At 65.5% G+C, this 25580-nt stretch overlaps 3 protein-coding genes across 3 annotated transcripts; 2 read left to right on the top strand and 1 right to left on the bottom strand.

Annotated features, from left to right (window-relative positions):
- Positions 1 to 95: 95 nt before the first annotated feature.
- On the top strand, positions 96 to 15752 carry ARAP3 (ArfGAP with RhoGAP domain, ankyrin repeat and PH domain 3). Its single transcript, XM_035562897.2, has 33 exons — positions 96 to 1012; positions 1540 to 1601; positions 1849 to 1922; positions 2126 to 2196; positions 5099 to 5368; positions 5590 to 5659; positions 6396 to 6516; positions 6732 to 6919; positions 7295 to 7401; positions 7755 to 7954; positions 8055 to 8140; positions 8261 to 8443; positions 8672 to 8834; positions 9106 to 9222; positions 9329 to 9482; positions 9653 to 9755; positions 9841 to 10039; positions 10117 to 10180; positions 10461 to 10624; positions 10760 to 10972; positions 11091 to 11196; positions 11643 to 11790; positions 11966 to 12034; positions 12304 to 12378; positions 12499 to 12613; positions 12728 to 12856; positions 12971 to 13104; positions 13189 to 13271; positions 13415 to 13450; positions 13973 to 14036; positions 14130 to 14267; positions 14503 to 14541; positions 15161 to 15752. Exons 1-33 carry the CDS (start codon positions 96 to 98, stop codon positions 15734 to 15736), a joined length of 5238 nt encoding a protein of 1745 aa, XP_035418790.1. The 3' UTR covers positions 15737 to 15752.
- Positions 15753 to 16592: 840 nt separating this feature from the next.
- On the bottom strand, positions 16593 to 18463 carry LOC118256171 (proteinase-activated receptor 3-like). The gene is made up of 2 exons (XM_035562911.2): positions 18391 to 18463; positions 16593 to 17605 (listed from the first exon to the last, which is right to left on the bottom strand). The coding sequence occupies exons 1-2, from the start codon at positions 18461 to 18463 to the stop codon at positions 16593 to 16595; spliced, it is 1086 nt and encodes a 361-aa protein (XP_035418804.1).
- A 1553-nt stretch (positions 18464 to 20016) lies between these two features.
- On the top strand, positions 20017 to 25481 carry FCHSD1 (FCH and double SH3 domains 1). Its single transcript, XM_035562883.2, has 19 exons — positions 20017 to 20105; positions 20212 to 20309; positions 20398 to 20443; positions 21307 to 21380; positions 21641 to 21785; positions 21866 to 22002; positions 22077 to 22140; positions 22238 to 22366; positions 22560 to 22682; positions 22773 to 22868; positions 22959 to 23066; positions 23170 to 23274; positions 23537 to 23800; positions 23906 to 23989; positions 24133 to 24310; positions 24403 to 24608; positions 24687 to 24783; positions 24855 to 24922; positions 25077 to 25481. The coding sequence occupies exons 1-19, from the start codon at positions 20085 to 20087 to the stop codon at positions 25134 to 25136; spliced, it is 2103 nt and encodes a 700-aa protein (XP_035418776.1). The 5' UTR covers positions 20017 to 20084; the 3' UTR covers positions 25137 to 25481.
- The last annotated feature ends 99 nt before the right edge of the window (positions 25482 to 25580 follow it).

The following is a 25580-nucleotide window of genomic DNA, read 5'->3' as shown; positions in this document are numbered from 1 at the left end:
GCCCCCGGCCTCCCCTCCTGCTGCCTCCTCACCCCTTCCTGCCCTCCTTCCCCAGATGATGGGCTGAGAATCCGTCCCGGAGGCACCCCAGGGCCATGAGCTCGCTGTGCGGTCCTGACTCGGACATCGCAGACTGGCTGGCCACCATCCATCTGGAGAGGTACCGGGACATTTTCAAGCAGCATGGGATCCATGTGGCCCGAGATGCCCTCGCGCTGGACGGTGATCACCTGCAGCAGCTCGGCATCACTGCCACCGGGCACCGCAAGAGGATCCTGAACCTGGCGCAGCAGACGCGGCTGCGGGCGCAGCCCCGGGCAGGAGGCCCCCATCCCCGAGCACCCCCAATGGGTGAGGATGCCATGAAAGCAGAGCCAGGAGCAGCCACCGATGCTTTTGGGATGCAGCAACGCGGCGCAATGCCCAGCCACGCATCTTCCCTAGAGAAGGACCCGGCCCCTCCCCTGGTGAAGCCCATCCCCAAGCCCAGGACTGTTTTCTATCGCCCCAAGTCGGAGCCAGGCTCGGCGCCCACACCACCGGCACGCGCCACAGCACCGGCACAGAGCCCCGATGGGGCACCCACAGCCTTCGTGGTGCTGGAGGGCTTCGTGCCGGGGGAGAGCTCCACGGACATGGAGAGCCCGGGGACAGCTGCAGCCATGGGCATGGGGACATCCCGGCTGGAGGCACAGCTCCCTGCGGCCCCAGATCACGGACAAGCCCTGGATATGTCAGAGAAACCCTTGCCGGGGGCCCCATCCGTCCCGCCACGGCTCAGCCACAGGGTCGCAGTGGCCGAGCCCAGCCCTGCGAGCACACCAGAGGGACGCACCTCGCTGCCGGGCGCGGGGCAGGGCAGGCTGGAGATGGTGTCCAACGTCATCTATGAGGGACTCAAGCCACCACCAGCACCCGCGGAGGACTCAGAAGGGGAGAATGGTCCCCAGGCACGGGATCTTGGTAACGATCTGTCCCTGCAGGAGCTGACCCAGCCGGCCGAGAAGCCTGAGTAAGCAGATGCTTTCCCTTGGGGAGGGGAGGGGGGGCAGAGCAGCCAGATTCAAGGACCCCCTACCCCACGGGACCCCATCCCTTGGGAGAATCACCCTCCCTGTGCCTTCCCGAGGCTCTGCATGGAGAGATCAGGAGGGAAACACATCCCATGGGAAGCTGGGCCCCCGAGGGCTCATCCTGGTTGGGGGTGGAGGATGCTGCTGTCCCTCCTTGGCCCCCCAGGGCAATAGGGCTGGGGGCCCCATGCATGGTGTGGGTATGGCTGAGGGCTGGCTGGGAGCAAGGAGGGAGATGTTAGAGGGGATTGGGATGGGGGGGGTGGAAATGCATCCCCAAGAGATACAGCCTCAGTGGGGAGAAGGGAGCAGGCAGCAGGGCAGAGATGCTGCACATCCCAGGGGACAAACCCAGGCTCAGCCCTGGGCGGACGCAGCCCCCAGCCCACCAAAAAACAAGGAGGAACCCCTGCAGCTGCCATGAGCCCCCACCCATAGCCACAGTAACCCCTCTTCTGTTTTAAAGCAGTTCCAGCTGGCCCACAGGGGGGTTCCCCCCTGTCCCGCAGAGACCCACCGGCAAGCCAGGTGAGAACCCCACACCCCCCGTGTGCAGCGGTGACCCCCCGATGGCCCCAGCGTGGGCCTGTCCCCAGGGTGCAGCCCCTGCAGGTCTGGGCTGGCATTTCTTTCGTACTGCATGCCCTGGACGGATGGGGTGTGCTGGTGGGGGGATCAGCTTGAGGGGGTCCACAGGGGTTCCCCAGGGTTGGCAGGTCACTGTCCTTCGTCAGGCACCGCTGATGGCCTTTCCTTCCCGTGTCCCTGCCCGCAGAGGTCGGCAAGCCGCCCATCAGCCCCTACGGCGAAACCACCTTTGGGCATGCAGTCCCAGCGCGGGAGCAGAAGGTGAGAGGGGACAGCGGGGACAGCGTCCTTCCCCTGCCATCACTCCATGTCCCCCCAGCCCCCACACACCAGGGGGATGCAGCCGGCGGGGCCGCGGCACCTGGCTGAGCATCGCTGCTGGGCGGGGTGGGGGGCACGGGCTGACCACCCTCACAGGGGGTTAGGGGGTCTGGGGCAGAGATGTGACCGCTACCTCCCCCCAGGGCATGGGCGTCCCCTCGGGGCAGAGCTACGAGGCGGTGGCTGAGCTGGAGCTGGAGCGAGAAGCCCGCAGGTAGGCACGGGGACAGCGAGGGTGCGCGGGGCGCCTTTAAAACACACTTCTGAGACGTACTTTCCATGAGTCCTGATAGCATCTCAGAAAGAGGAAGGAAAGCTGCTCTTCCCATTTCAGATGGGGAGGGTTCCTTTTCCTGTGTTGCTTACAGAGAGGGAGGGAGTTGAGCCAGGGCTCTGCATCCCCCAGCTCCTGCAGCCAGCACGTCCCCGCTGCCCCTGCTTCAGGCCGGTGCTGCCCTGGGCTGGGCACACGACGTGCCCTGAGCTCGGGCTGCGGTCAGCCCAGGTGCTGCAGGCACGCGGGCTGCAGGGGGGAACTGAAAATTCCTGGGAACGGGCTGAAGAAAAAAGACCGAAATCCCCGATCTCCTCTGGAGCTGCAGTGCAGGGCTGGGCGCCAGTCATGGTCTCCGCTGGGGGCTCGCAGGGGCCAGGACCCCCAGCACCCCGGGGGCAGCACCAGGCACCCACTGCCCTGCCCATGCCTCCTGCAAGCGTGGGCCTGCTGGTCAGAGGCAGGATGCGGCTGCCTGCAGGGCGTCAGAGGCAGCATTCACAGGTTTTCACCTCTGGTGGGGCTGCAGTGGGTTGAGCAAGAGACACAAAACCTTCAAAGACCTTTTGGGCTGTGCTCCTGGGCCCCGTCAGCCAGGTGCCCCAGCGCTTTCCTTTCCAGATGCCTGTCCTGACCCCCCCAGGAAAAGAAACCCCAGGCACGGCGTGACCCTGGCAGCTCATTGCGTACCTCCCTGCTGGCCCCAGGTGTCCACCAGCAGGCTGACAGCCTGGCCCAGGGCCCCCAGCTGCAGCAAGCAGCCCCATCAGCAGCTCCTCAGTCCCGATGTCCCTCCTCCATCCCCGATCCTCCATCCTCCTCTAGCTGTCCCACGCGAGCAGCGGCAGGCTGAGACTGCTCTAACTCGGTGCACCTCGGGTGTCACTCTCCAGGCTCAGCAGACCTGGAAATACCTCTGATAAAAGGCCTTCCACTTTCCTTGCCCCAGGGAATTGCTTGGCTCTGGGGTTCATTGTTTTCAGTGCCCAGCACCAGCTGGAAATGACTTAGCCTTTGCAGCCTCGCAGCGTGGAGGCTTCCTCCACCACCCATCTCCTCAGGGGCAGCGCTGGGAGGTGGCCGGGGTCCTGCTCTGCTCCATCCAGGTCCTTGGGATGCTCCTGCCAGGCCGTGGGCTTTGCTTGTCCCAGGAAGGCTTGGCCATGGACTTTTGCCCTTTCTCTCTCACCCTGAGCCCTCTGACAGGGCAGCCTCAGGCTGGCCTCCACCTCCAGAGCACGCGGTCCCCCAGCTCCCTGGCCAGTCCCTGCCGAAGAAGCTGGACACCAGGCTGGGACTCCAGCCAGGCAAATCACCTGGCCAAAGCTCTGTTATGATAATTAAATAGCAATTTTGGCTGAGCTCCGAGCCTCCTAGCCCCTCATGTCCATTTCCCAAATTTCGTGCAGACACTGGAGCCAGACAGGCCATCATTCATCCCCTGCCACCTCCTCAGCCCCAATGCAGGACGCCGGGTCAGAACCCTCTCCCAGACCATGGTCTGCTGGCTTTCTGCCCAGCATTCCCTTTGGTGAAGCCTGGGGCTGTCCCTTCCCTGCTGTCCCCAGTGCTCCAGCCCCAGCCTCCCCCAGGAGGCACGCAGCAGAGGCCTTTCCTCCCCGGGCCCCAATTCACTGCAGCAGTGGCGGACCTTGCATAGACAAAGGCAAACCATTTTGCATGGTTTCAGCCCAACATCTTTGCAGGCCAACTTCAAGTATCACTTCGAGCCTGTGGTTCAGGGAGATCTGATGTCTGATGGCCTCACAAGGACACACGAAGGTCCCAGGTCAAAGCACGGGCCCATGCAACACCTTGGCTCCCATGATGAGGTGCTGAAAAGCAGGTCTTTGGAGAATTTATGATCGGGGGAGTGTATGGGATAATTCTCCTCCTCCAAAAGCATTTCTAGCCCATGGACTTGTAAGCTGGAGGGGGTTTCTCACGTGCAGTAGCTCCCAGTGGATTTCTCCACAAATTTCTCCATTTACAACATCTCGTGCATGGGGACTCCCACAGCCAGCCTCTTTCTGTGTAGTTCTGGACCCTGCTCCTGTTGGCACTGTCTGGTGGCCCCCAGCTCCTGGGATCGGAGTGGAGGTGGCCGGGAGATGCCTCTCTGCCCTCCTCATGCCCCTGGTGACCTCCGAAGCCTCCCTCCATGGAGAGATGGAGCCCCTCAGTCTCCTCGGGCACTGCTCGGGCAGAAGCGTTGCTATGGCTTGGTCCTTCCCCGCCACCTTTCCTGCAGCCCACTCCTTGTCCCGGAGCTCGGTGCCGGTGCTGCCGCCTCCTGCCCGTCGCCGTCGCGCCTGGGCAGCTCCCCTGTGACCATCAGACATTTTCCAGTCCGCTTCCTTTTCAGGGAAAGAAACGTGGCTTTCTGAGGGAAGGGGCAGGCGCAGTGGTTTATTTTTATGATTTCCTTTTATTGTTACGGCTGGATGGTCTCGCCAGGCCTCATCTCACTGGGGCTCCCAAAGAAAACGAGGCTGACGCCAGAGCTCCCCCTGCCCATCTTTCCCAGGCCCTGCAGCTGGGCATGAGGGGACACCCCGGGGCCACGAACACCAGTAGGGCACAGGGAGAGGCCAGTCTGGGAGCCAGGATGGGGGCAGCTCTTACCCAAGGTGCAGAAAACCCTTTTACCAACTGTCTCCAGCCTCACCATCAGGCAGGGAGGGCTGCTGGTGGCCATGGGGCTGGTGAGCACCAAGCCCTCATCCTGCCTCACTCATGGAGATGCAGAAACCCAAGGGGCTGGGTGTCCCGAGGAGCCCAGGTTGAGTCCAGGAGTGGTGGGGAACATCTCCTGATGGTCCCATGGCCCCGCTCCTCGCAGGACGAGCAGCGAGTGCAGCAGCGAGGGGAGGAGTGAGGATGAGGAGACGCGCGCCAGGCTCATCGAACGCATCGCCCAGAACGACACGGAGGGATACTCCACTGTGGAGGCTCCGCGGGCTGAGGGCACCCCGTTCAGCCTGCCGCCCCATCTCTACGCTGACGAGGTGCTGGACGACCTGACCATCTCCCCCTATGCGAGCTACACCTCGCTCTCCGAGCCCCGGCCCACCATGCTCAGCGGTTGGCTGGACAAGCTGTCCCCACAAGGGTACGTGCCCACCACGGGGCGGTGACGGGTCCCCACGGTGAAGCCCTCTTGGGCAAGGTTGGTGAGGTGGGCACGGGGGTCTCAGAGCCATCCGGAGCTGCTTGGGTCCTGGGTCCCGTCGGTGTGCTGCGAGGGTCCTTGTGCAGCATCTCTGGGGTCCATGTGGGGCCCTCAGGGGACCACCCTTCTCCTAACAGCCTGTTTTTCTGCCATCCCAAAAGGAACTATGTCTTCCAGAGGCGCTACGTCCGCTTCGATGGGAAGAACCTGATGTACTTCAGCAGTGAGAAGGTGAGAGGGGGCAGGATGCGGGCAGGAGGGGGCTGCACTGTGCTGCCTAATTAGGAGAGGCTGAGGGCTGGGAGTTTCAGCCCGGAGAAGGCTCAGGGGGATCTCATCAATGCACAGAAATACCTGAAGGGAGGGAGGAAAGGGGATGGAGCCAGGTTCTTCTCAGTGGTGCCCAGTGCCAGGAGAAGAGGGAACGGGCACAAAATAAACCACAGGAGGTTTCCTCTGAACACCAGGATTTCTGTGCTGTGCGGGTGACTCAGAACTGGCACAGGTTGCCCAGAGAGGTTGTGAAGTCTCCATCCTTGGAGTCTCCAGTCCACATCCTCGAATATCTTCAAAAGCCACCTGCACGTGGTCCTGGGCAATCTGTTCCAGGTGGTCCTGCTTGTGCAGGGGTTGGACCAAATGGACCCAGAGGTCCCTGCCAGCCTCTGTGATCCTGCCGCACGTCAGCTGCCACAGCCCCTTGTCCATCTTCTGCAAGGAGCCGGCTCAGCCCCAGCATCACCAGGGTCGAGCTGCCATGTCCCCGCGCCCAGGGGACCTGCCTGGCCCTGTGTCAGTGGCACCGAGTGGAGAGGGCCCATGCGTGGCCCCAGAGCAGCTGCTATCACGGGGGGCTTGCAGCCAGCCCTTTCCTGCCCACTACCAGGGTTTGGTACCGGTGTGCCCAGTGAGGCAGGTGTGGGGGTCCCAGGGCACAGTGGGGTGACCCCCCCGGGGCTGCTTTCAGGAGCCCTACCCCAAGGGTGTGATCCCGCTGTCGGTCATCGAGATGGTTCGCGCCAGCAAGGACAACAAGTTCCAGGTGGTCACCAGCCACCGGATCTTCGTCTTCCGTGCCGAGAACGAGGGTAAGCCAAAACCTGGGCTGGGGGCCATCGGTCTCCAGGGACCCATCCCTGCCTCTGTCCCAGGTGGTCCTGCTTGGTCCTGCTTCCCCTGGGCAGCCCTGTCCCCACAGCGGCCACTCCGAGCAGGGGACGCCTGTCCCCACCATGCTCTGCCCCATAGCAGGGCAGAGGGAAGGGCTCGGGGCTGCCCGCTCAGCCCTGCCCTCCCTGCGCAGCCCAGAGGAACGAGTGGTGCTCCACGCTGCAGAAGAAGGTGGCTGACCAGCGCCTGGGGGGCTCCCGGCCACGGCCCCCCAACACGGCGCACTGCCAGAAGTCGGGGACCCTGGAGCTGAAGGGCCAGAAGTCCAAGGTGTTCGCAGCCCTCAGCCTGCCTGAGATGTGGCTGTACAAGAGCGAGCAGGTTGGTGGCACTGCCCCGGCACCCGCAGCAAACCCCACGGAAATCCCACCTCCCATCTGCTGAAGTTTCTCAGCATCCTGTTTGCTTTTTTTCTCCCTGGTCACCTCATTTCCAGTTTGCCTGGTGCACACTAAGCCACCCCAAGTGGTTTTTGCTCAGGCTGATATTTGCCATATGAGTGTGCCTGGCTCAGTGTTGCCTTTTAAGATGTAATCTATCTGCAGGATGCTTAAGCCACACCAGGCAGGATGGGTTGGAAGGTGTGGGTGCCAGCTCTAGGTGGGCCAGGCAGCGCAGGGACGCAAGGCTGGAGGTGCTGGGTGCATGCACTGCAGCCATGGGCAGAGCCAGCACCAGCGTCGCTCACATCTGCAGTTCTTCAAGATGGGCATCGGCATCTGCGTGATCGAGATGCGTGGCTCCACCATCCGCGAGGCCAAGAACCGCAGCTTCGAGCTCATCACCCCCTCCAAGATATTCAGGTACCGGTGGCAGGAGGGATGGGGACAGGGACGAGGACAGGGACAGGAATAGGGATGGGGATGGGGATGGGGATGGTGACTGGATCAGGGATGGGGACAGGGATAGGGACAGGGATGGGGATGGGAATAGGAATAGGGATGGGATGGGGATGGGATGGAGATAGGGATAGGAATGGGATAGGAATGGGGATGGGGACGGGGACGGGGATGGGGATGGGGATGGGGACGGGGACAGGGATGGGAATGGGGACGGGGACAGGGATGGGAATGGGGACGGGGACGGGGATGGGGATGGGGAGCAGCTGGCTGCTGGAGCCAGGATCTCTGTGAGGATTGGCCGCTTTTGCCCACAGCTTTGTGGCAGAATCGGAGCGGGATAAGCGGGAGTGGATGGAGGCCCTGCAGGAGGCCATAGCCGAGATGCTCTATGACTACGAGGTGGCAGAAAAGATCTGGTCCAACAAAGCCAACAAGTACTGCGCAGACTGCCAGGCTCAGAACCCCGACTGGGCATCCATCAACCTCTGCGTGGTCATCTGCAAGCAGTGCGCAGGCCAGTACATCACCCCGGGGGCGGGCAGGGTGCAGGTACCACCTGGCACCAATTCTCCTGGCAGGGCCAGAGGATGCTCACCTGCCTGCTCCCCCCACAGGACAGCACCGCAGCCTGGGCTCCAACATCTCCAAGGTGCAAAGCCTGAAGCTCGACACCAGCGTCTGGTCCAATGAAATCGTGCAGGTAGAGGCACTCAGGGCTCCCTGGGGCAGGGCAGCAGCCCCATGGGCTCTGCTGGGATGCAGGGATACTGGACATCCCCTTCTACCTGCTGCTCGCCCTCACTGTGGGACTCTCCCACAGCTCTTTATCGTGCTGGGAAATGACCGAGCCAACCGATTTTGGGCTGCCCGCCTCCCCACCGCCGAGGCTCTCCACCCGGACGCCAGCGCCGAGCAGAGACGGGACTTCATCGCCCGCAAGTACCGGGACGGGCGGTACCGCCTGCCCCATCCCCATTATGCCACCCAGGAGGAAGTGCTCCAGGTAGGGGCCACCACAGGGTGCGTGCAAAGTGCAGGGGGGCTGGGAATGACCCTGGATATCCACATCTGAGTTGCCAACACCTTCTGCTTGGCTGACATGCCTGCGTTCCCACACTGGGCTGCCCCATGGGTGTGTGGGTCATTGTGCCCAGCTTTGAGCACCCCAGCAGTGGGATGGGGCTCTCCATCGGCCAGGACGTGGTCCCTACGGGTGCCTGTCTCGTTCCAGGCACTGTGCACTGCAGTGTCAGCACCAGGCTTGCTCAAGACCGTCCTGCAGTTCTTCTCCTCTTCAGAGGCTGGGCTGGCTGCTGACCCTGCAGCCTACGAGATGGCCCCAGGGGCTGACCTATGGTGGGATCTGGAGAGCAAAAGGCACAGGAATCATTCAGGTAACTCAAGCCCCTTCAGGCTGTGATAGGGGGGCTTCCTCCTTGCTGCTGTCCCGGTGCACTAGGGGTGGGGACAGCCAGGGCATATGGGCATGCCCCACTGGACCCCTCCTTTGGGGTGGGGCAGGGTGGTGGCTACATTTGGAGCCCGTTTTTGGGGAACCCCCATGCCTGGAGCATCCCTTTGCCTACACCTACATGAGTGGGGGGTCTCCCTGCCCCTGGTACCCACACTTTGGTGGGTGCCTCCTCTCAGTGCTGTTCCTCACAGGGGAACCAGGTCCGGAGGGCGTCTACAACGAAATCACACAGCCGGTGACACACAGCGGGTACCTGCACCGGGCCACAGCTCCCCCCCGGCTCCCGGGAACCAAGAAGAGCAGAGAGGGTAAGTGTGGGGTGCATGGGAAAGCATGGGGCACGTGGGGAAGTGTGGGGTGTGTGGGAAAGTGTGGGGCACCCACCCCACCAACACTAACTCCACCATCCCACAGACTTCCAGCGCGTCTGGTGCTCACTGGAGAAATCTCTGCTCTTCTTTGAGACGGAGAAATGCACCGAGCCCCTGGGCCACATCGAGAGTGTGGAGCTCCTCTCCCTGGGCGTGAGCAGAGCCCAGGCACCCACCAACCCTGGCGCTACTGAGAGGTATCCCCAGGGTGCTCCCTCCTCGGCATGGGTGGACCTGCAAGCCTGGAGAGCCCATGGGCATACAGAGGGCAGGGACGGGCACCGCTCCCTGCTTGGTGGCTGGGCACATCCCGAGCATCTCTGGGTGCAGGGTGGGAGCAGCCCTGATGGGGTCTCATCCTCCGCAGGTTTCGCTTCACCCTCGAGCTCTTCCTCACTGGGGAAAAAGTGCAGCAGCTGGGGGCCGACAGTCCCGAGACACTGCAGGCATGGGCAAGCACCATCGGCAAGGTGAGCCGGGCACTGTGCTTGGTGGGGACCTGTCCCCACCCTGAGCCCTGCCTTTGCCCATCTCATTGCTTGTTCCATCCCACAGTGGTTCACTCCCGTGAGCTGTCACTGCCTGCTGAGCTACGAATTCCAGCGAGCGGGCCAACTGCGCTACAAGTGCATGCTCAACCCCGAGCGCTGGCAGCAAGCCTTCTTCATCCTGCAGAAAGCCCACCTCTTCATCTGCCCCGCCGAGGAGGATGGGGCTGAGGACAGCATCAACCTGCGGCGGCTGCAGGAGCTCAGTGAGTGCCCAGGCTGGGCACGTGGCAGCGGGTGGCTGTGCCCCACTCTGAGCCCTCCGCTTCTTGCCCCCACGCAGGTCTGGTGCCCCCCGCAGATACGCTGGAGAAGAGGGAGATGCTGCTGCTGGTGGAGATGGGGAGGTGAGAGCTGGATGTGGGAAGGATGGAGAGGGTACTGAGCGAGCTCAGCTGATGCTGGGGTGAAGGCATTGGTGTGCGGGCAGAGGATGATCCTGAGCCCACCGCGGAGATGCTGTGGGGGTGGTGGCATGGTCATGGACAAGGGGCTTGCAGAGGTCACCCCGGCTGCGGGTCTCTCAGGGTTGGGTGCCCCTGGGCTCAGCCTGGCGCGTGGGGTGGGAGGGGACAACCCAGCTCCCGGCAGCCTTCATTCCCAGTTCTCCACCCTTGTTGTTCTCAGGACGTTTTACCTGCAGGGCTTGTCGCGGGCGGACACGGCGGCGTGGTATGCTGACATCCAGGCAGCGGCAGGGGGCCGGGGCAACGCGCTGCGGGACCAGCAGCTGAGCCGCGGGGACATCCCCATCATTGTGGACAGCTGCATCGCCTTCATCACGCAGTACGGTGAGCACGGGACCCACCCCAGCACTCGTTGTGTGGCCAATGGGCACAGATAAGGATCCCTGCTCTCCAGACACCAGCCCTGGTGGGGACATGCTGGGCAGGATCAGGCCCCGTGACGCTACGTCCCTTCCCCAGGGCTGCGCCATGAAGGGATTTACCGCAAGAACGGAGCCAAGTCCCGCATCAAGGTACTGATGGAGGAGTTCCGGCGGGACGCCCGCAACGTCAAACTGCGCATCAGCGACAACTTCATCGAGGACGTCACTGACGTGCTGAAGAGGTTCTTCCGTGAACTGGAGGACCCCGTCTTCACCCTGGAGCTGCACCCGCAGTGGAAGGAGGCTGCGAGTACGTCCCTGCTCCCGTGCTGGGCGTGCAGTGTCCTTTGGGACAGGGTCCCAGTGTCAGGCCAGCTCTGGGCCCACCAGCCCCAGTGATGGTCCATGGCTTGTTCTCCATTCTCCAGAGATCTCCTCCAAGCCACAGCGCCTGGAGCGGTACAAGGAGCTCATCCATCGCCTGCCTCGCCTGAACCGCAAGACCCTGGCTGCGCTGATCGGGCACCTCTACAGGTCAGCGTGCCACCTCCCCATGGGGTCCCCGTAGTGCGGCACCTCCCTGGGGAACACTGGATCCCACCCCTGAGAGCCAGGCAGAGCCCAGTGCCCCCAGGACAGTGCTGGGAAATGCAGGAACATCTGGGACAGCTCAGACATTCCCAAGGTTGTCCTGCAGTAGGGGGGAGGTTTGGGAGTAGGGGACACCCCCTTGTAGGACGTCGACTTCACCCAGTGTCCAAAAAAGGGGAAAGAAAACAAATTCCCACCCCTGAGTCAGAGCACGGTGGGATGGCAGCTGGCAGTCCTGGAAACGGGAACTGCCCAGCAGGAAGTTCCCAGTCCTGGTGATCCAGAGAGCTGGGGAGAAACAGGCTGGTTTTGGGGTAGAAGAGGGCGGCTGGGGCCGACAGCCCCCCCAGAGTGGGGCCAGCCCCTCACCGCCGCGCTCCCTGCCCCAGGGTGCAGAAATGCGCAGACCTCAACCAGATGACCACCAAGAACCTGTCGCTGCTCTTCGCACCCAGCCTCTTCCAGACCGATGGCAAAGGCGAGCATGAGGTGAAGGTGATGGAAGACCTCATTGACAACTACGTCAGCATCTTCAATGTGAGAGCCCTGCAGGTCCCCTCTCCGTGCTGGCCCTGTCCTTGTCCCCGTGCATCCTCCCACACTGGCCCCCATCCCTCACCCTGCATCACCCGTCCTGGCCAAGTGGCCTCAGCCCGCTCCACACTGACCCCATGTGTCCCCCCTCTCTTCCTATCCTTGCTTCCTCCGGCAGATTGACGAGGACCAGGTGTCCCAGATGGAGCTGGAGAACAGTCTGATCACCACCTGGAAGGACACCCAGGTACTAGGGATGCGCTGACCTTCAGCACGGCAGGGCCCTGGGCTGGTGGGACGGATGGGGACGCACCCTGCTGCCTGCTGTGGGTCCCTGCTGTCCCACACCTCCCCATGGTGAGGCCAGACATTTGGGGAAGGATCTTCTCCCCCATGTCTCCCCTTCATCCATCACCTTGAGGCTCGAGCCAAGCTACAGCTCCCCAAGCCCCTGGGGAGTGGGGACGTGCACAGCACCCGTGCCATCACGGCACCAATGCCACCCCTCTCCCACAGCTCTCACAGGCTGGGGACCTCATCATCGAGGTGTACCTGGAGCAGAAGCTGCCCGACTGCTGTGTCACCCTGAAGGTGAGTCCCAAAGGACAGCTGTGCCGAGGACGGGTGGTGGGACATGGCCTCCTGGCGCAGCCTGTCCCCGGGTCCCATCCTGCCACCGCCCACCGCAGCTCCCCGTGTGTCCGGCCCCAGGTGTCCCCCACGATGACAGCGGAGGAGCTCACCAACCAAGTGCTGGAGATGCGCAACGTGGCGACCAGCCTGGACATCTGGCTAACCTTCGAGGTCCTGGAGAATGGGGAGCTGGGTGAGCACCGCAGGGCTGGGGATGCTCGGGGGGGAGGTTTGCTACCAGTAGCAAGGGGGACGGTGGCTGGAAAAGGGAAGGGACACAGCAGTGACAGTGTCCCTGCTTCCCCAGAGCGGCCCCTGCACCCCAAGGAGAAGGTGCTGGAGCAGGCGTTGCAGTGGTGCAAGCTCCCAGAGCCCAGCGCCGCGTACCTGCTGGTGAGGAAGGTCCCCATCGGCGAGGCCAGCTGCCTCTTCACAGGTGAGGTGACCACAGAGGGGCCCAGCACCCATGGGTGGCCCTAGCCAGCACCCATAGCGGGAGCACTCTGTGATTAATCCCAACTCCCTGACCCCCATCTCTTCCACTGGGCAGGTGCCAAGCGTGAGACCCCCAAGTGTGGGCTGCTGAAATGCCGCGAGGAGCCCCCCAAGCTGCTGGGGAGCAAGTTCCAGGAGCGCTACTTCGTCATCCGGGACCGGCAGCTGCTGCTGCTCAAGGAGAAGAGGGTATGGAGGGGTAGAGAGGGGGACCCCAGGGACCACGATGGCATGGTGGTGGCCACACAGGTCAGCTGGGCTCTCTGTCCCCAGAGTGCCAAGCCAGAGCGCGAGTGGCCGCTGGACGCAGCCAAGGTTTACATGGGCATTAAGAAGAAGCTGAAGCCACCGGCGCAGTAAGTGGCAGCTTCCTGGATGTGGCCCTGGGGCATGCACCCCCCCAAAAGCTGTGCCAATAGCAGGCTGTGGGACAACCTGACCCCTGCACCCTGCTGCGTTGGGTGATGCTGCCCCACTGCCTGCCTCTTCCCTTCCCCAGGTGGGGCTTCACGCTGAGCCTGGACAAGCAGCAGCTGTGAGTATCTGCACCAGCTGTCCTGGGGCTGGGGGTCCCCGTGTTTAATGGGGCCGGGATGGCCAGGTTCCCTCCTGCAGGGTCCTGAGGGCAGGGCAGAGCTGGTGCCTGGCTGTGGCACTCGCCAGCACCCCTGGGAGATGCATCTCCAAGCATTGGGCTTTGGTGGGGCCTGCCCAGGTGTCTGTGCCACCCGTGAGGCTGTGCCACCCGTGAGGCTGTGACGCCCATGAGACTGTGACACCCATGAGGCTGTGCCACCCACCAGCCTTTGTCCCGCCAGCTGTGTCCCCATGCAGCCAAAACCAGGCTGCTGCTGGGTTCTGAGCTGAGCTGCCTCGGGGGGGCTGGGTTAGCTCTTGCCTTGGACCAAAGCAGTTGTTTGGACGTGCAGGGAGTTTTGGGGGGTGCCCCACCAAGGGGAGTTGTGCTGGCAGCCCCTGGCTCACAGGGAAGGTGACAAGGGGTCCCGGGCCCCACTGTCCCTGCTGCCTGGCAGCTCCTCAGCTGGCTCCTCTGCAGGTACCTGGTGTGCTCGGGGCAGGCTGAGCTGTGGGACTGGACCACCAGCATCCTCAAGGCTCAGGTGGGTGCAGGCAGGGCTGGGTAGGGAGGGGAGTATAGGAGAGGGGAGGGGGCCAGCCACGCAGCCTGGTGTGACCCCCCTCCTGGCACGCAGCACGACGACCTGCGCCCCGTCATCATGCGCCGGCGCTCCTCCTCTGACCTCACCAAGCAGAAATTCGGCACCATGCCCCTGGTGCCCCTGCACGGGGACAGCACCGACGCCACCATGCTCTCCGCCAACCAGACCCTGGTAAGACCTCGGCACCGACCCTGCCCGTGGGTGCTCCTGCGCCCATCCGTGTCCGTGCGCCCAGCCAGGAGCCAAGCGGGTGCTTTGGGCGTGTGTCCCCGTGCCCGGCGTGTCTGCGTGCTGCACTCGTGTCCGCTGCCCCTCCGTGCCCTCCCTGCCCAGGCAGGTCTCCCCACACCCCTGCCCCGCTCTGCTCTATTGGGTGCTTATCTCTGCCTGTCTCCTCTGTTTCCAGCTCCGCCTGCACACACGAAGGACTTTGTCCATGTTTTTTGTAAGTACCCGCATGCGTGGGACGTGTTCGTGCTTTGCGTTGTGCATCCCGGCTCCGGGGGCAAGGGCTTGCCCACAGCATCCTGCTGCCCCCTGGGGATGTGCCCCCACCACCCTGCCCGTGCTGTGCCCACTGTCCTGTGTGTCCCACCCCAGGGCTGGGGTCCCTGCGTGGTCCTGGTGTGAGCAGCCAGGAGTGAGGATGTCCAGCCCAGCTCCTAGCACCTCCCCAGAGGGGCTGGACGTAAGAAATGCAAGGAAGTAGGGTTGGGTGCTGCTCTCCATCAGGTTATTTTTGCCTGGCCAGATGTTGTCTTGCCTCACCTGGCTTTGTGTGTCGGCACCCGTGGCCTTTCCCCGCCGCACCACCGCTGCCAGGGGCTGTGGGACAATGCCACCACTTGGTGACACTGATCTGGTCCCACTGGAGCCCAAAGTGCCCAGCCTGCACTGGCCAAAAGGGCAGCAGGGACGTGTCCAGAGACCTAAAGCAGGATTGATGCCCCACAGGGGCTCTGCCTGGAGCATCAGCCCCACGGCAGGGGGGCAAATCTCCCCGGGCAGCACCCTTCTGCGGGCACACGGGCACTGCCCCTCACCCCGGTCCCCGTCCCCCCCAGCCCATGAAGGTGCACCAGGACTCCCTGGAGGAGGAGCAGCAGGAGAACGAGGCGGACGCCGAGCCCGTCTACGAGGAGGTGGGCAACTTCCCCGAGCTGGCGGCGCTGGAGCTGGAGCGGGGGCTGCTGGCGGACCCCTCGGCTGTGCCCCCGGTGGACAGGTCCAAGAAGCCGACCCCGGGCCCCGAGCACCCCCCGGCCCCGGCGCTGCGCTCCTCGCTGCCCGCCAGCCCCGCGCAGAGGCTGCCGGGCCTACCCGTCACCAAGGCGCTGTCCCTCGAGTGGGGCCTGAACCTGGAGTGTGATGCGGCCCCATCCTGCGGGCCCAGAGCCACCCACACGGCCTCTCTGGAGAGGAACGTGGAGCCGTCTGCGGCACTGGCTGGGGACCAGGAGCCGGTGGCCACACCAGGGAGCAGCCCCAGCTCCGAGACCTCTGTGAGCATCCCCAGGAAGAGGAGCATGCAGCTCTCCTCGTCCATCAACGAGAAGCTCATCCAGGAGCTCAGCAGCATCATCCTCAGGAAGAACGAGGGCCAGCCACCAGCGACGGGGCCGGGCCAGCCGGTGACATGACCCGGGGTGGCACCGACCTGGGGGTCAAGTCACATCTGGTGGCAGTGGTGACAGGGAGGGGACTGCAGAGCCGGCACCCTCCTCCTCCTCCCGGCCTCACCCCGGGGCCGGGCTGGGAGCGGGGACAGATGGGGACCAGCAGCCGGCGCGGTGCCACCCCCTTGGGGGGACAGGGGACAATGACGTGTGTGTCCGCGTGTGGGCAGCACACCCGCCGCCGCTGGGCTCAGCGCCGAGGGGAGCGAGTCATAGGGAAAATAAAAGCAGAACTGCGGTGCTCGTGAGCATCAGATGGGGCACGTGGTGCCAGGGACACGGGGTGCGCAGCGTGCAGCCTTCCTCCCGCATGAGCCCCCTGAGCTCTGCCCAGCATCCCCTCCCCAGCCCCGGTCCCCTGGCGCAGGGTTGAGGCACCCGTGTGCCCCCCCCCTTTCCCCTTCCTGCGCACATCGTGGGGCATTTCTGGGGGGTGTCCAGCAGAGGGGCTGGCCGCGTGTGCCCGGCGTGTGGTCCTGGCGATGGAGGACGGCTCCTGCTCATCTGGGGCATTTATACCTTCTCCTTGCGCCAGCAGGGAGAAATAAAGGTTTATTTGGACTCTGGGGGCTTCGGTCACCGCAGGGCGAGCGGTGGGGACACCGGGTGGGGAGGGACCCGCAGGACAGGGGCACGGAGGTGGCAGCGCCAGGAATGGAGCGGTGGGGACCGTGCTGCTGAAGGTTTTGGGGCAGCAGCTCTGTCCCTCCTTGGGCTGTTCCCAGCTGGGGACAGGGGGCTCGGCGGGGGTGAGCCCCGGGCTGGCAGCTGGAGCAGGGTCCCCTCCACACGGGACACAGCCCCATGTCCCCAGCCCCGCCTAGAGCTGGGTCTGCTCGCTGGACCTCAGGCACGAGGCTGCCTTCTCCCACCCCCTCCGTGTCCGGAGCCGCTGGGGGCAGCAGCTGTTGCGGAGCCAGCCCCGAAAATCTCGGGAGACATAGAAGTAGATGAAGGGATCGAAGCAGTTGTTGAAGGCGCTGAAGGCCAGGGCCAGCGCATACCAGATGTAGGCGGTGTTGCTGCACACCGTGTCCTGCAGCAGGTAGTGGATGAAGAGCAGCACGTTGCTGGGGGTGAAGCAGAGGATGAAGACGAGGAAGACCACAGCCAGGACGCACACCACGTGCCGGTAGTTTCTGTGCTTGGCCAGCAGCCGGGCCAGGATGCAGCTGTAGGAGATGGTCATGAGCACGAAGGGCATGCCAAAGCCCAGCCCCACCAGCGAGAGGAAATAGGAGTCAAAGAACTTTTGCTCGTCCTTTCCGAGGACATCGTGGCACGTCGTGATGTTCAGCAGTGAGCTGTGCTTTGTCTGGGGGTAGAAGAGCAGGGGGCTCACGCCCAGCCCCACCAGCAGCCAGATGCCCACGCAGATGCCCGCCCTGCCCCACGTCCACCTGGAGCCCTTCAGCACAAACGGGTGGACCACGGAGATGTAGCGCTCCAGGCCGATGCAGGTGAGGAAGAGGATGGAGCCGTACATGTTCCCGTAGAAGAGGGCCACCGTGGCGCGGCACAGGTAGTCCCCAAAGAGCCAGTGGTTGCCCAGGAGGTGGTAGCAGATCTTGAAGGGCAGCAGAAGGACAAAGAGGAGGTCAGCACTGGCCAGATTGAGCAGGAAGAGGGAGCTGGAGCACCTCCTGAAGTTGACCACCAGGACCCAGCAGGCCACAGCGTTGGCCGGCAGCGCCACGAGCAGCACCACAGAGTAGAGGGCGGGCAGGACGCGGGTGGACATGGTGCTGTTGAGAAAAGCTTCCACGGAGGCGCTGGGGCACTCGGCTTCTTCCTGGGGGGTGAGGGGCCGCAAGACGCGCCCCTTGCCACACGCTGCGGAGGACATGAGATGTGGGGCTGGGCCGAGAGCACCTCCCGGTGCCCCTTCCCCACGGGGACCCCCAGGAGCTGTCACCTCCCCCTGCGGAGCCACCAGCAGAGGTGACTCTCTGCAGCGTAGGCACCCAAGCACCCCCCTGGGTGCAAGCCGGGGTGCCTGGGACGAGGGACCCTGGGGGGTCCTGCCCAGCATGGGGGACACAGGACATGGCCACCCACACGAGGACAGGGCTGAGACGAAGCCACCGAGGTCTTGCCTCCTCCTCCTCCTCCTCCCGGCACAGCCCTGGCCGCACGCAGCTCGCCGGCTCCCTGTGGTCAGAGGCTTTTCGCCTGACGCAGAAGCGGGGAACGAGCAGGGCCCCAAAAAAGCCACTGCCAGGCAAGTGACAGCCGGCCCCTTCCTGCAGCCGGGGCACTGCAGCCCCCCCAGCCTCCCCCCCGATTTTGGGCCACTGCATGCCCGGATGTGCCCCTGGGACCCTGCGCGGGGACCGGGTCCCCTGCAAACTGTGCCACCGCTCCCCGTCCAGGGAACAGGAGACAGCGTGTTGATTTTTGGTGCCAGGAGGGAAAGTTGTCCCCCAGCACGCCTGGGCCAGATGTCCCCCCGTGGCAGGGCTCAGGGGTCTGCACCATGGGAGCTGTCACCGTGTCACGCAGCCGCCCCCTCTGAGTGCCAAGTGTCGGCACATCCCACAAGATCCCCCCCCTCCTGCTGTGCCCAGCCCCTTGTCACCCGTGTCACCGAGCCAGGGGACAGCCACCAGGACACTTACCCAGGGGGAGCTGGGTGGCCAAGCCGAGCAGGAAGGTGGCGACGGCGCCGGGCGAAGTCACCGGCAGGGACATTTCAGCAGGGTGGCCTCCGCCAGAGCTGCGTCCCCTCGAGAGCCACCGGCAGGGCTGGCCCCGCTGTGCGTCACCGTGGCTGGATGGCCACCGGCTCCCTTCCTCTTCCTCCCCTGCCACGTGCGTGCACGCTGCCCCCGTTCCCAGCAGCCCGGCGGGACGCTGTGGCCTGCGGTGACCCCCCGGGGATGTCACCGGCAGCAGCCGCGGGTCCTGCACGGACGGGCTGGGGAGGAGGAAGCAGCCGCTGGTGGCTGCGGAGGGACGATTTGCAAACCGCAGCAGGGAGGTGACACGCGACGTTGCCCGGCGGGGGCAGCGGGGACATGCCAGGAACAGATGTCCCCGGGTCTGGTGGCTTCGGACAAGCCCGTTCCACACCGCGAGTGGGACCCCCGGCTGTCCCCTTCCTGCACCCAACCCGCTGCTGCGTGGCCCCCAGTATGTTTTCTCGGCTCCCCACGTCCCCCCAGAGCTGGTGACAGCTGGTGACACGGCCCAGGACAAAGCGTCACACCAGGCAAAGGGACAAAATGCCCCCCAAAATGCCCTGGGGGGGCAACAGGGACGGTGGGGAGCCCCCCAGGGACAGAGCATGGGACGAAAGCACCAGCAGAAAGAGGAGCGAGGGGCAATGGGGACATGGGGACCGGGACATGAGGACATGGGGACAGGAGACATGGGGACATGGGGACATGGGGATGGGACAGGGGGGTGAGGGCTGCTGGGGAGCCTCGTGGCACTGTCCCCCCCCCCCTCAGTGTCCCTGCAGCAGCGGCCGGCCAGGCCAGGGTCCGGGCACCCTTCCTGCGAGGGGTGGCAGTGTCCCTGCACCCCACGTGTCCCTGTGTCCCCATGTCCCCATGTCTGGGAGCGGTGCCCTGCCTGCCCCCGCAGCAGGACATGGCCCCAGCGCTCCGTGTCCCTGCACCCCAGCACCGGGGCCGCAGGGCTCCCCGTGTCCCCATACACCGTGCCTGGAGCCCCCATGTCCCCGCATCCCCCGTCCCTGTGTCCCCCGTGTCCCCATGTCCCCTGTCCCCATATCACATTGTCCCCCTGTCCTTGTGTCCCCTTGTCCCCCTACCCCTGTGTCCCCACGTCCCCATCTCTCTGTCTTCATGTCCCTGTGTTCCCCATCCCCATGTCCCCCTGTCCCCATGTCCCTTTGTCCCCACATCCCCATGTCCCCCTGTCCCTGTGCCCATGTCCCCATCTCGGTGTCTCCATGTCCCTGTGTCCCCATCCCCATGTCCCCGCGTCCCTACACCCCCCGTCCCCATGTCCCCATGTCCCCGCCCCCACCTCCCTGTGCCCGCAGAGGGAGGAGGGCACAGCACGGGGGGGCGGGGCTTACCCTCGGTGGGCGGGGCTCACCCTCGGTGGGCGGGGCTTACCCCCGGTGGGCGGGGCTTACCCCGGTGGGCGGGGCCTACAGGCCAGGGGTGTATTGAGTGGGCGGGGCTTTGTTTTGCGGGGTGTGGCTATGTGGGCGGGGCCTGGTGCGGGGGGCGGGGCCTGATGCGGAGGGGGCGGGGCTTGCAGGGGGCGGGGCGGGGCCGCAGTTCCGGGCCCGGCAGGCGCGCGGCGGGTGCGGGCCGGTGGGTGCCGCGCCGGGGGGATGCAGCCGCCGCCGCGCAAGGTGGGCGCGGGGCCGGGGCCGGGGCCGGGGCCCTGCGGGGCGCCGGGGCGGGGAGGCGGGGCCGTGCCCCGGGGCTGAGCCGAGCCGTGCCGTGCCGTGCCCGCAGGGTAAGCTGAGCCAGGAGGTGAAGCTGCACTTCCTCGAGCAGCTCTGCGGGCTGCAGGGCAAGCAGCAGCGGGACGCCGAGCTGCTGGAGGACATCAGGTACGGCGGGTGGGGGCTGCCGGGGGGGGGACACCGGGGGCTGCCGGGGTCCGCCGCCGGCCCCGCTGCCCCCCGCCTTCTCCCGCAGGTCGTACAGCAAGCAGCGCGCCGCCATCGAGCGGGAGTACGGGCAGGTGAGGACGGGGCCGGGCTGTCGGGAACGGCCCCGGCCCCTCGGGGGGCTCCCGGCACCTCCCCGGGTGCGCGGGCCCGCGGGGAAGGACACGGGAGGGTGGCGGCCCGGCCCGTGCTGGGTCATGGCTGGGCTCCGTGCACCGCAGCCCAGCCCCGCTGCGTCCCTCGGGGTCATGCTGTGTGCACCCGGCACCCCGCGACCCTCACCTCGTGTCCCCTCCGCCACAGCCCGCGGGGTTGTGGCAGTGCCACCGCGCCTGGCACCCCCGGCCCTGACCCCTCTGACCCCCTGACCTCCCTGACCCCTCTGACCCTCTGGCCCCCTACCCCCCTGACCCCTTCTTCTCTCCCCCAGCAGCACCCAAGGGGCTCCAGGGGGTCTCGGCCCCCTGCTGCGCTGCACCTTCTGCCTCGCTCCTGCTGCTGCCCCGCTGCTTTCCCGGCTGCTCGCCTGCTCCCTGCTCTTGGTGGACTCTCCGGTGGGTGCAGCACCCCGCAGGGACTGTCCCCGTGTCCCGCCCCCCCCCCAGGGCTGAGATCGCTCTGCTCTTGGCTTTGTTGGGGCTCCTCTACTCTGCCTTCACAGCCAGCGTCCCTCGCTGATGTCCCCTTCCTGGTCCTTGCTCCTGAAAGCCGCCACCTGGGGGGCTTTCCTTTACCTCCGCACCCCCTGGCACTGCCTTGGGGCCAGCCTTCGCCTCCTTTTCCTGCACAGGCTGCTTTCTGCCCCCAACCTGCCCCCCTGGGGACACCCACAGGGTGGGCAGCCAGCCCCAGGGGACCCGCTCTCACCCCCAGGGTGGGTGGCAGGGTGCCGGGGTGCCCGGTAAGGGAGCACTGGTGACAGCGGGTCTGTCCGCAGGCACTGCAGAGGCTGGCCAGCCAGTTCGTGAAGAGGGACTGGCAGCGGGGCCGCAGCGATGCCGGTGACTCAAGGTGAGCTACAGGGGGATGGGGATGGGGACAAGGGGCAGGGGTTGATACATGGCCCTCCCAGCTTGGAGATGGCAAATGCTGGCCAGGATTTGGGTGCCTCAGGGATGCAGCCGTGGGTGGGATGTCCCCATGGATGCAGTACCCACCTCAGCAGGGACGGCAGGGGCAGGCTTTGCTGTTTTCTGGGCATCCCCAGAAGCCTCAGCAGGGCTGCACAGGAGCCCCACGGTGTGGCTGATCCCCTGCCCTCATCCCTGCAGGGGAGTCCTCACTGTCTGGAAGGGCGTCATCGAGGGGACCACGTACGCCGGGCAGGCCCGCGTCACTGCCTCCGAGAGCTACCGCAGCCTCGCCGCCGAGGCTGCCAAGACCGCCCGCCTGTCCAAGGAGAGGATGCTCAAGAAGGTATGGGGTGAGGGCACGTCCCCCCAGGGACAGGGTGAGGGCAGTGGGGACGGGTCCCAGGGCTGACATCCCCCTCCCAGAGCATCGAGCAGCTGCAGAAGGCACAGGCAGAGCTGCTGGAGACGGTGAAGGAGCTGGACAAGGCGAAGAAGCAGTTCACCCACCTCCAGCGCAGCAGCGAGGTGGCCAAGGACAAGGCGGCCGACGTGGAGGCACGGTGAGGAGGGGACGGGGGCTGCAGCGGGAGTGGTGGGGACATGCAGGGGGTCACACTGTCCCTGTCCTCCCCAGGCTCCGCAAGAGCGACCGGAGGATTTTCCACACCAAGGCCAGCCTGCAGAAACTCAGCGCCAAGGTGGGCAGCACGGGGACGGCGAGGTCCCCAGGCACGGGGACGGTGTGGGGCGGTGTCCCCCACCTCGTCACCACCCCTCGCTGTCCCCGTCCCCCAGTTCTCCGCGCAGCTGGCCGAGTACTCGAGGCAGCTTGCGGGCGTGCAGAACGAGTACGTCCTCATGCTGGTGTCCGCCAATGCCCACCTGGACCACTACTACCGCATGGAGCTGCCCGCCGTCATGCAGGTAGCAGCTCTGGGGACACCTCCCCAGCTTGGGGCTGCTGGGGGGACACAGCAGCCCACTGCATCCCCCTGGGCAGGGCACGGCGGGGGTCTCGCAGGGCTGGGACAGGTCCCCGTGCTGTTGGCATGGTCCCCTGCCCTGTCCCCGAGGAGACACGGGGGCCATGTGGGGGTCTGCCACTGGCTTTCCACAGGCTCTGGACGGTGACCTCTATGAGCGGCTGCGGGACCACTTGACCACGGCGGGCCAGGCGGAGGTGGAGACCTGCAGGGCCACGCAGGAGTGGTTCCAGACCGTTTCGGAGGCGGCCACGCGGGTAACGCCACCCGTCCCCGAGTCCCTGATGGCTGGCAGATGGGGACGGGTGAGCATCCCTCCCCCAGCCCCATGCTTCTCCCCGCCACAGGTGTGCCGGGAGCAGGACCTCCTCCTCTTCCTGCAGGACCACGCCGCCTTCACGCTGGCACCCGAGCAGCGTTTCCAGCTCACTGGCATCCCTGAAGTAGGTGGGGGGGGGGGAGGGGGGGGCGGGCAGTACGACACGGGGAGGCCACACACCCAGACCCTTCCCAGCCACCCTGTCCTCGCCCAGGTGTCCCTGCGGGAGCCGGAGGACGGTGGGGCCAGCCTGGAGAAGGAGGCCCGGCGCTGGGCCACGCGGGTGACCCGGGATGGCAAGAACAAGGCACACGGCGAGGAGGTGGGTGCGCAGCCGAGGCCGTCCCTCCCAGGGGTCTCAAGGAGGGGCAGCAGCTGCAGCCCCATCCCACCGCCCCCTGTCCCGACCTGCTGGTGTCCCCCAGGTGCTGCAGAGGCTGGAGGCCAGGAGGCAGCAGGTCTCCGAGGCGGAGGCGGCCGCTGTGGAGCGGCAGATGGAGGAAGTGCGAGAAAACATCCGGAAGGCAGAGGTGGGTCCCAAATGTGCTTGGGGTGGCCTCGAGGTTTGTTACCCTCAAGGGGTTTTGGGGACGGGGGTATACAGGGATGTGGAGCTGCAGTGGCAGCACAGTGCTGGGTTGCTGTGCCATGTAGTAGCCATGCTGGGGGCCGGGTCCTTGGGGATGGGGCTTGGCTGTCCCCCGCCCCACTGTGGTCACCTTATCCCTTGAAAACATCCATCCCCATCCCTGCCCTGTCCGTGCCGTTATCCCCTCCCGGTCCGTGGCTCAGGTCGGCAAGGCGAAGGCAGAGGCGCGGCTGGCGCTGCTGCGCACGGTGGGGCTGGACGTGGACGCCTGGCTGGCTGGGGCTGTGCGGGCGGGCGAGGAGCACCCGCGCACCCCCAGCAGCACCCGGCCGGGCGAGGAGGAGCCCACGGGGCTGGACCCCGCCGAGTTCGATGACTACGACAGCGACGAGACGTTCGAGGATGCTGAGCCCGGCCACACCGCCCGCACCTACCCCTACACCTGCAGAGTCATCTTTGGGTACCAGGTAAAGCCACAGGTGCCCTGCCCTCATGGGGATGGCACTGCCAGCCTGGCTGTAACACGCTGTCCCCTGTCCTGGCTGTGACACGCTGTCCCCTGTTCCCCACAGGGCCGCCAGGCGGACGAGCTGTCCATCGCGCAGGGAGAGGAGCTGGAGGTCATCGAGGATGGTGACATGGAGGAGTGGGTGAAGGTGGGTGTGTGGGCAGCTGGAGTGGACTGGGGTCTGCCCTCCGGCTCATCACAAAGCTGGGGGCAGTTTTGGAGGGTTCTGGGCTAGGGGGACCCAAATGCCATCATGTCACTGGGATGGTAACATGGCTTCTGCCCCACCAGGCTCGGAACAAGGCAGGCCAGATCGGCTACGTCCCCGAGAAGTACCTGCTGTCCCTGGGCTGTGTGGGCAGTGAGCCGAGTTTGGCCACTGGGACTGGTGTCGTGGGCCCCTCGGGGGCCGCCCTGCAGCGGCAGCTCTCCAGCCTCATGGCCGCGGAGCTGGTCCTGGAGCCCGGAGGTGGGTGTGTGGGGCATGGGTGTGTGGGACATCACTGCCCCGGGATGGAGCTGCGGGACCTCGTCCCATGGTGCTGAGTCCCCTCCCCGCAGCGTGGCTGGTGCGAGCCCTCTATGACTACGAGGGACAGAGCCCCGAGGAGCTGAGCTTCCCCGAGGGTGCCATCATCCGCGTGCTGCCCCGTGCTGAGGACGAGGTGGACGACGGCTTCTGGACGGGGGACTTTGATGGCCGCGTCGGCGTCTTCCCCTCGCTGGTGGTGGAGGAGCTCACTGGGGCTCGGGGGATGGCTGGGCAGGTTGGTGACAGTGACCGTGGCTGCAGGGGGGTCCTGGTGCTGCCCGCCCTGCTCCAGCGCTCGGCTCTGTGTTCGCAGGAGCTGCCTTCACCGTCCCCGCCGCCCTTCTCCCCACCTGGCCTTGTGCCTGGCAGCAGCGTGGGCTCCAATCCGTCTCCCGAAACTCTGCTGGGAGGTGAGTGCTGGGGGTCGGGGGGGTGTCTGGGAGGGCCCACAGAGCGTGTCTGAGCTCTTGTGTGGGTGCAGTTGGCAGGCAGGAGGGCACAGGCAGCGGGCAGAGCTCTCCGGACCTGTCAGCCACCCGCATCCGTCCGGTAAGTGCCCCTTCACTGCGATGTTCTCCCCCCCAAATCCCGTCCCAGATCCCCACAAAGGGATTGTGCATCCCCACAGCCTCTGTACTGGGGGTCAGGGCAATGGGGAGCCCCTGGCCTCAGCCTGTGGGCATCTCCTCCCCTCTCTTGGCAGCTCCGTGCGCCTCCCCCACCACCCGGCAGAGCCCCCGACCCCGAGCTGGACCTCAGCTGACCCTGGGGATGCCCCTGGCCCTCCCCAGGCTGCACAGTCTTCACCCGAGCGAAACATGCCCCCCGTCCTTGGGCTGCTCCCCTGGGGCAGGAGATGGCGTGGAGGGGAGCAGGACCTGCCGTGCACCCCGCTGTTCCCCGAGCTGGTCTCTCCGGGGGCTGCATCCTGCCCAGAGCTGCTTGCAGGATGCTCCTGTATCCCCATATGGCACCGGGCAGCTGTGCCCCTGCCCCTCGCCCATGGCATTACTTCCCCAGGCCCCTCTGCCCCTCCTCGTGCTGGGCACCACACCGTGTTCGGTGTGGGCAGGGGGTGGCCATGCCGCAATAAAACCAGTTTGCTCCACCGCTGTGTTCAGCAGCTTTAATGGTTTTAGCTCATCTATTTACAGTGCACTTTAACACCAAAGCTCGCCTTGGGGGCCGGGTTGCCCTGTGTCCGGGC

The sequence above is a fragment of the Cygnus atratus genome, chromosome 14 (assembly GCF_013377495.2).
Source record: "Cygnus atratus isolate AKBS03 ecotype Queensland, Australia chromosome 14, CAtr_DNAZoo_HiC_assembly, whole genome shotgun sequence".
In the NCBI taxonomy this organism is placed as follows: Eukaryota; Metazoa; Chordata; class Aves; order Anseriformes; family Anatidae; genus Cygnus; species Cygnus atratus.
The sequence above is the reverse complement of the archived record's forward strand: the minus strand, read 5'-3'. Positions and strand labels throughout refer to the sequence as shown.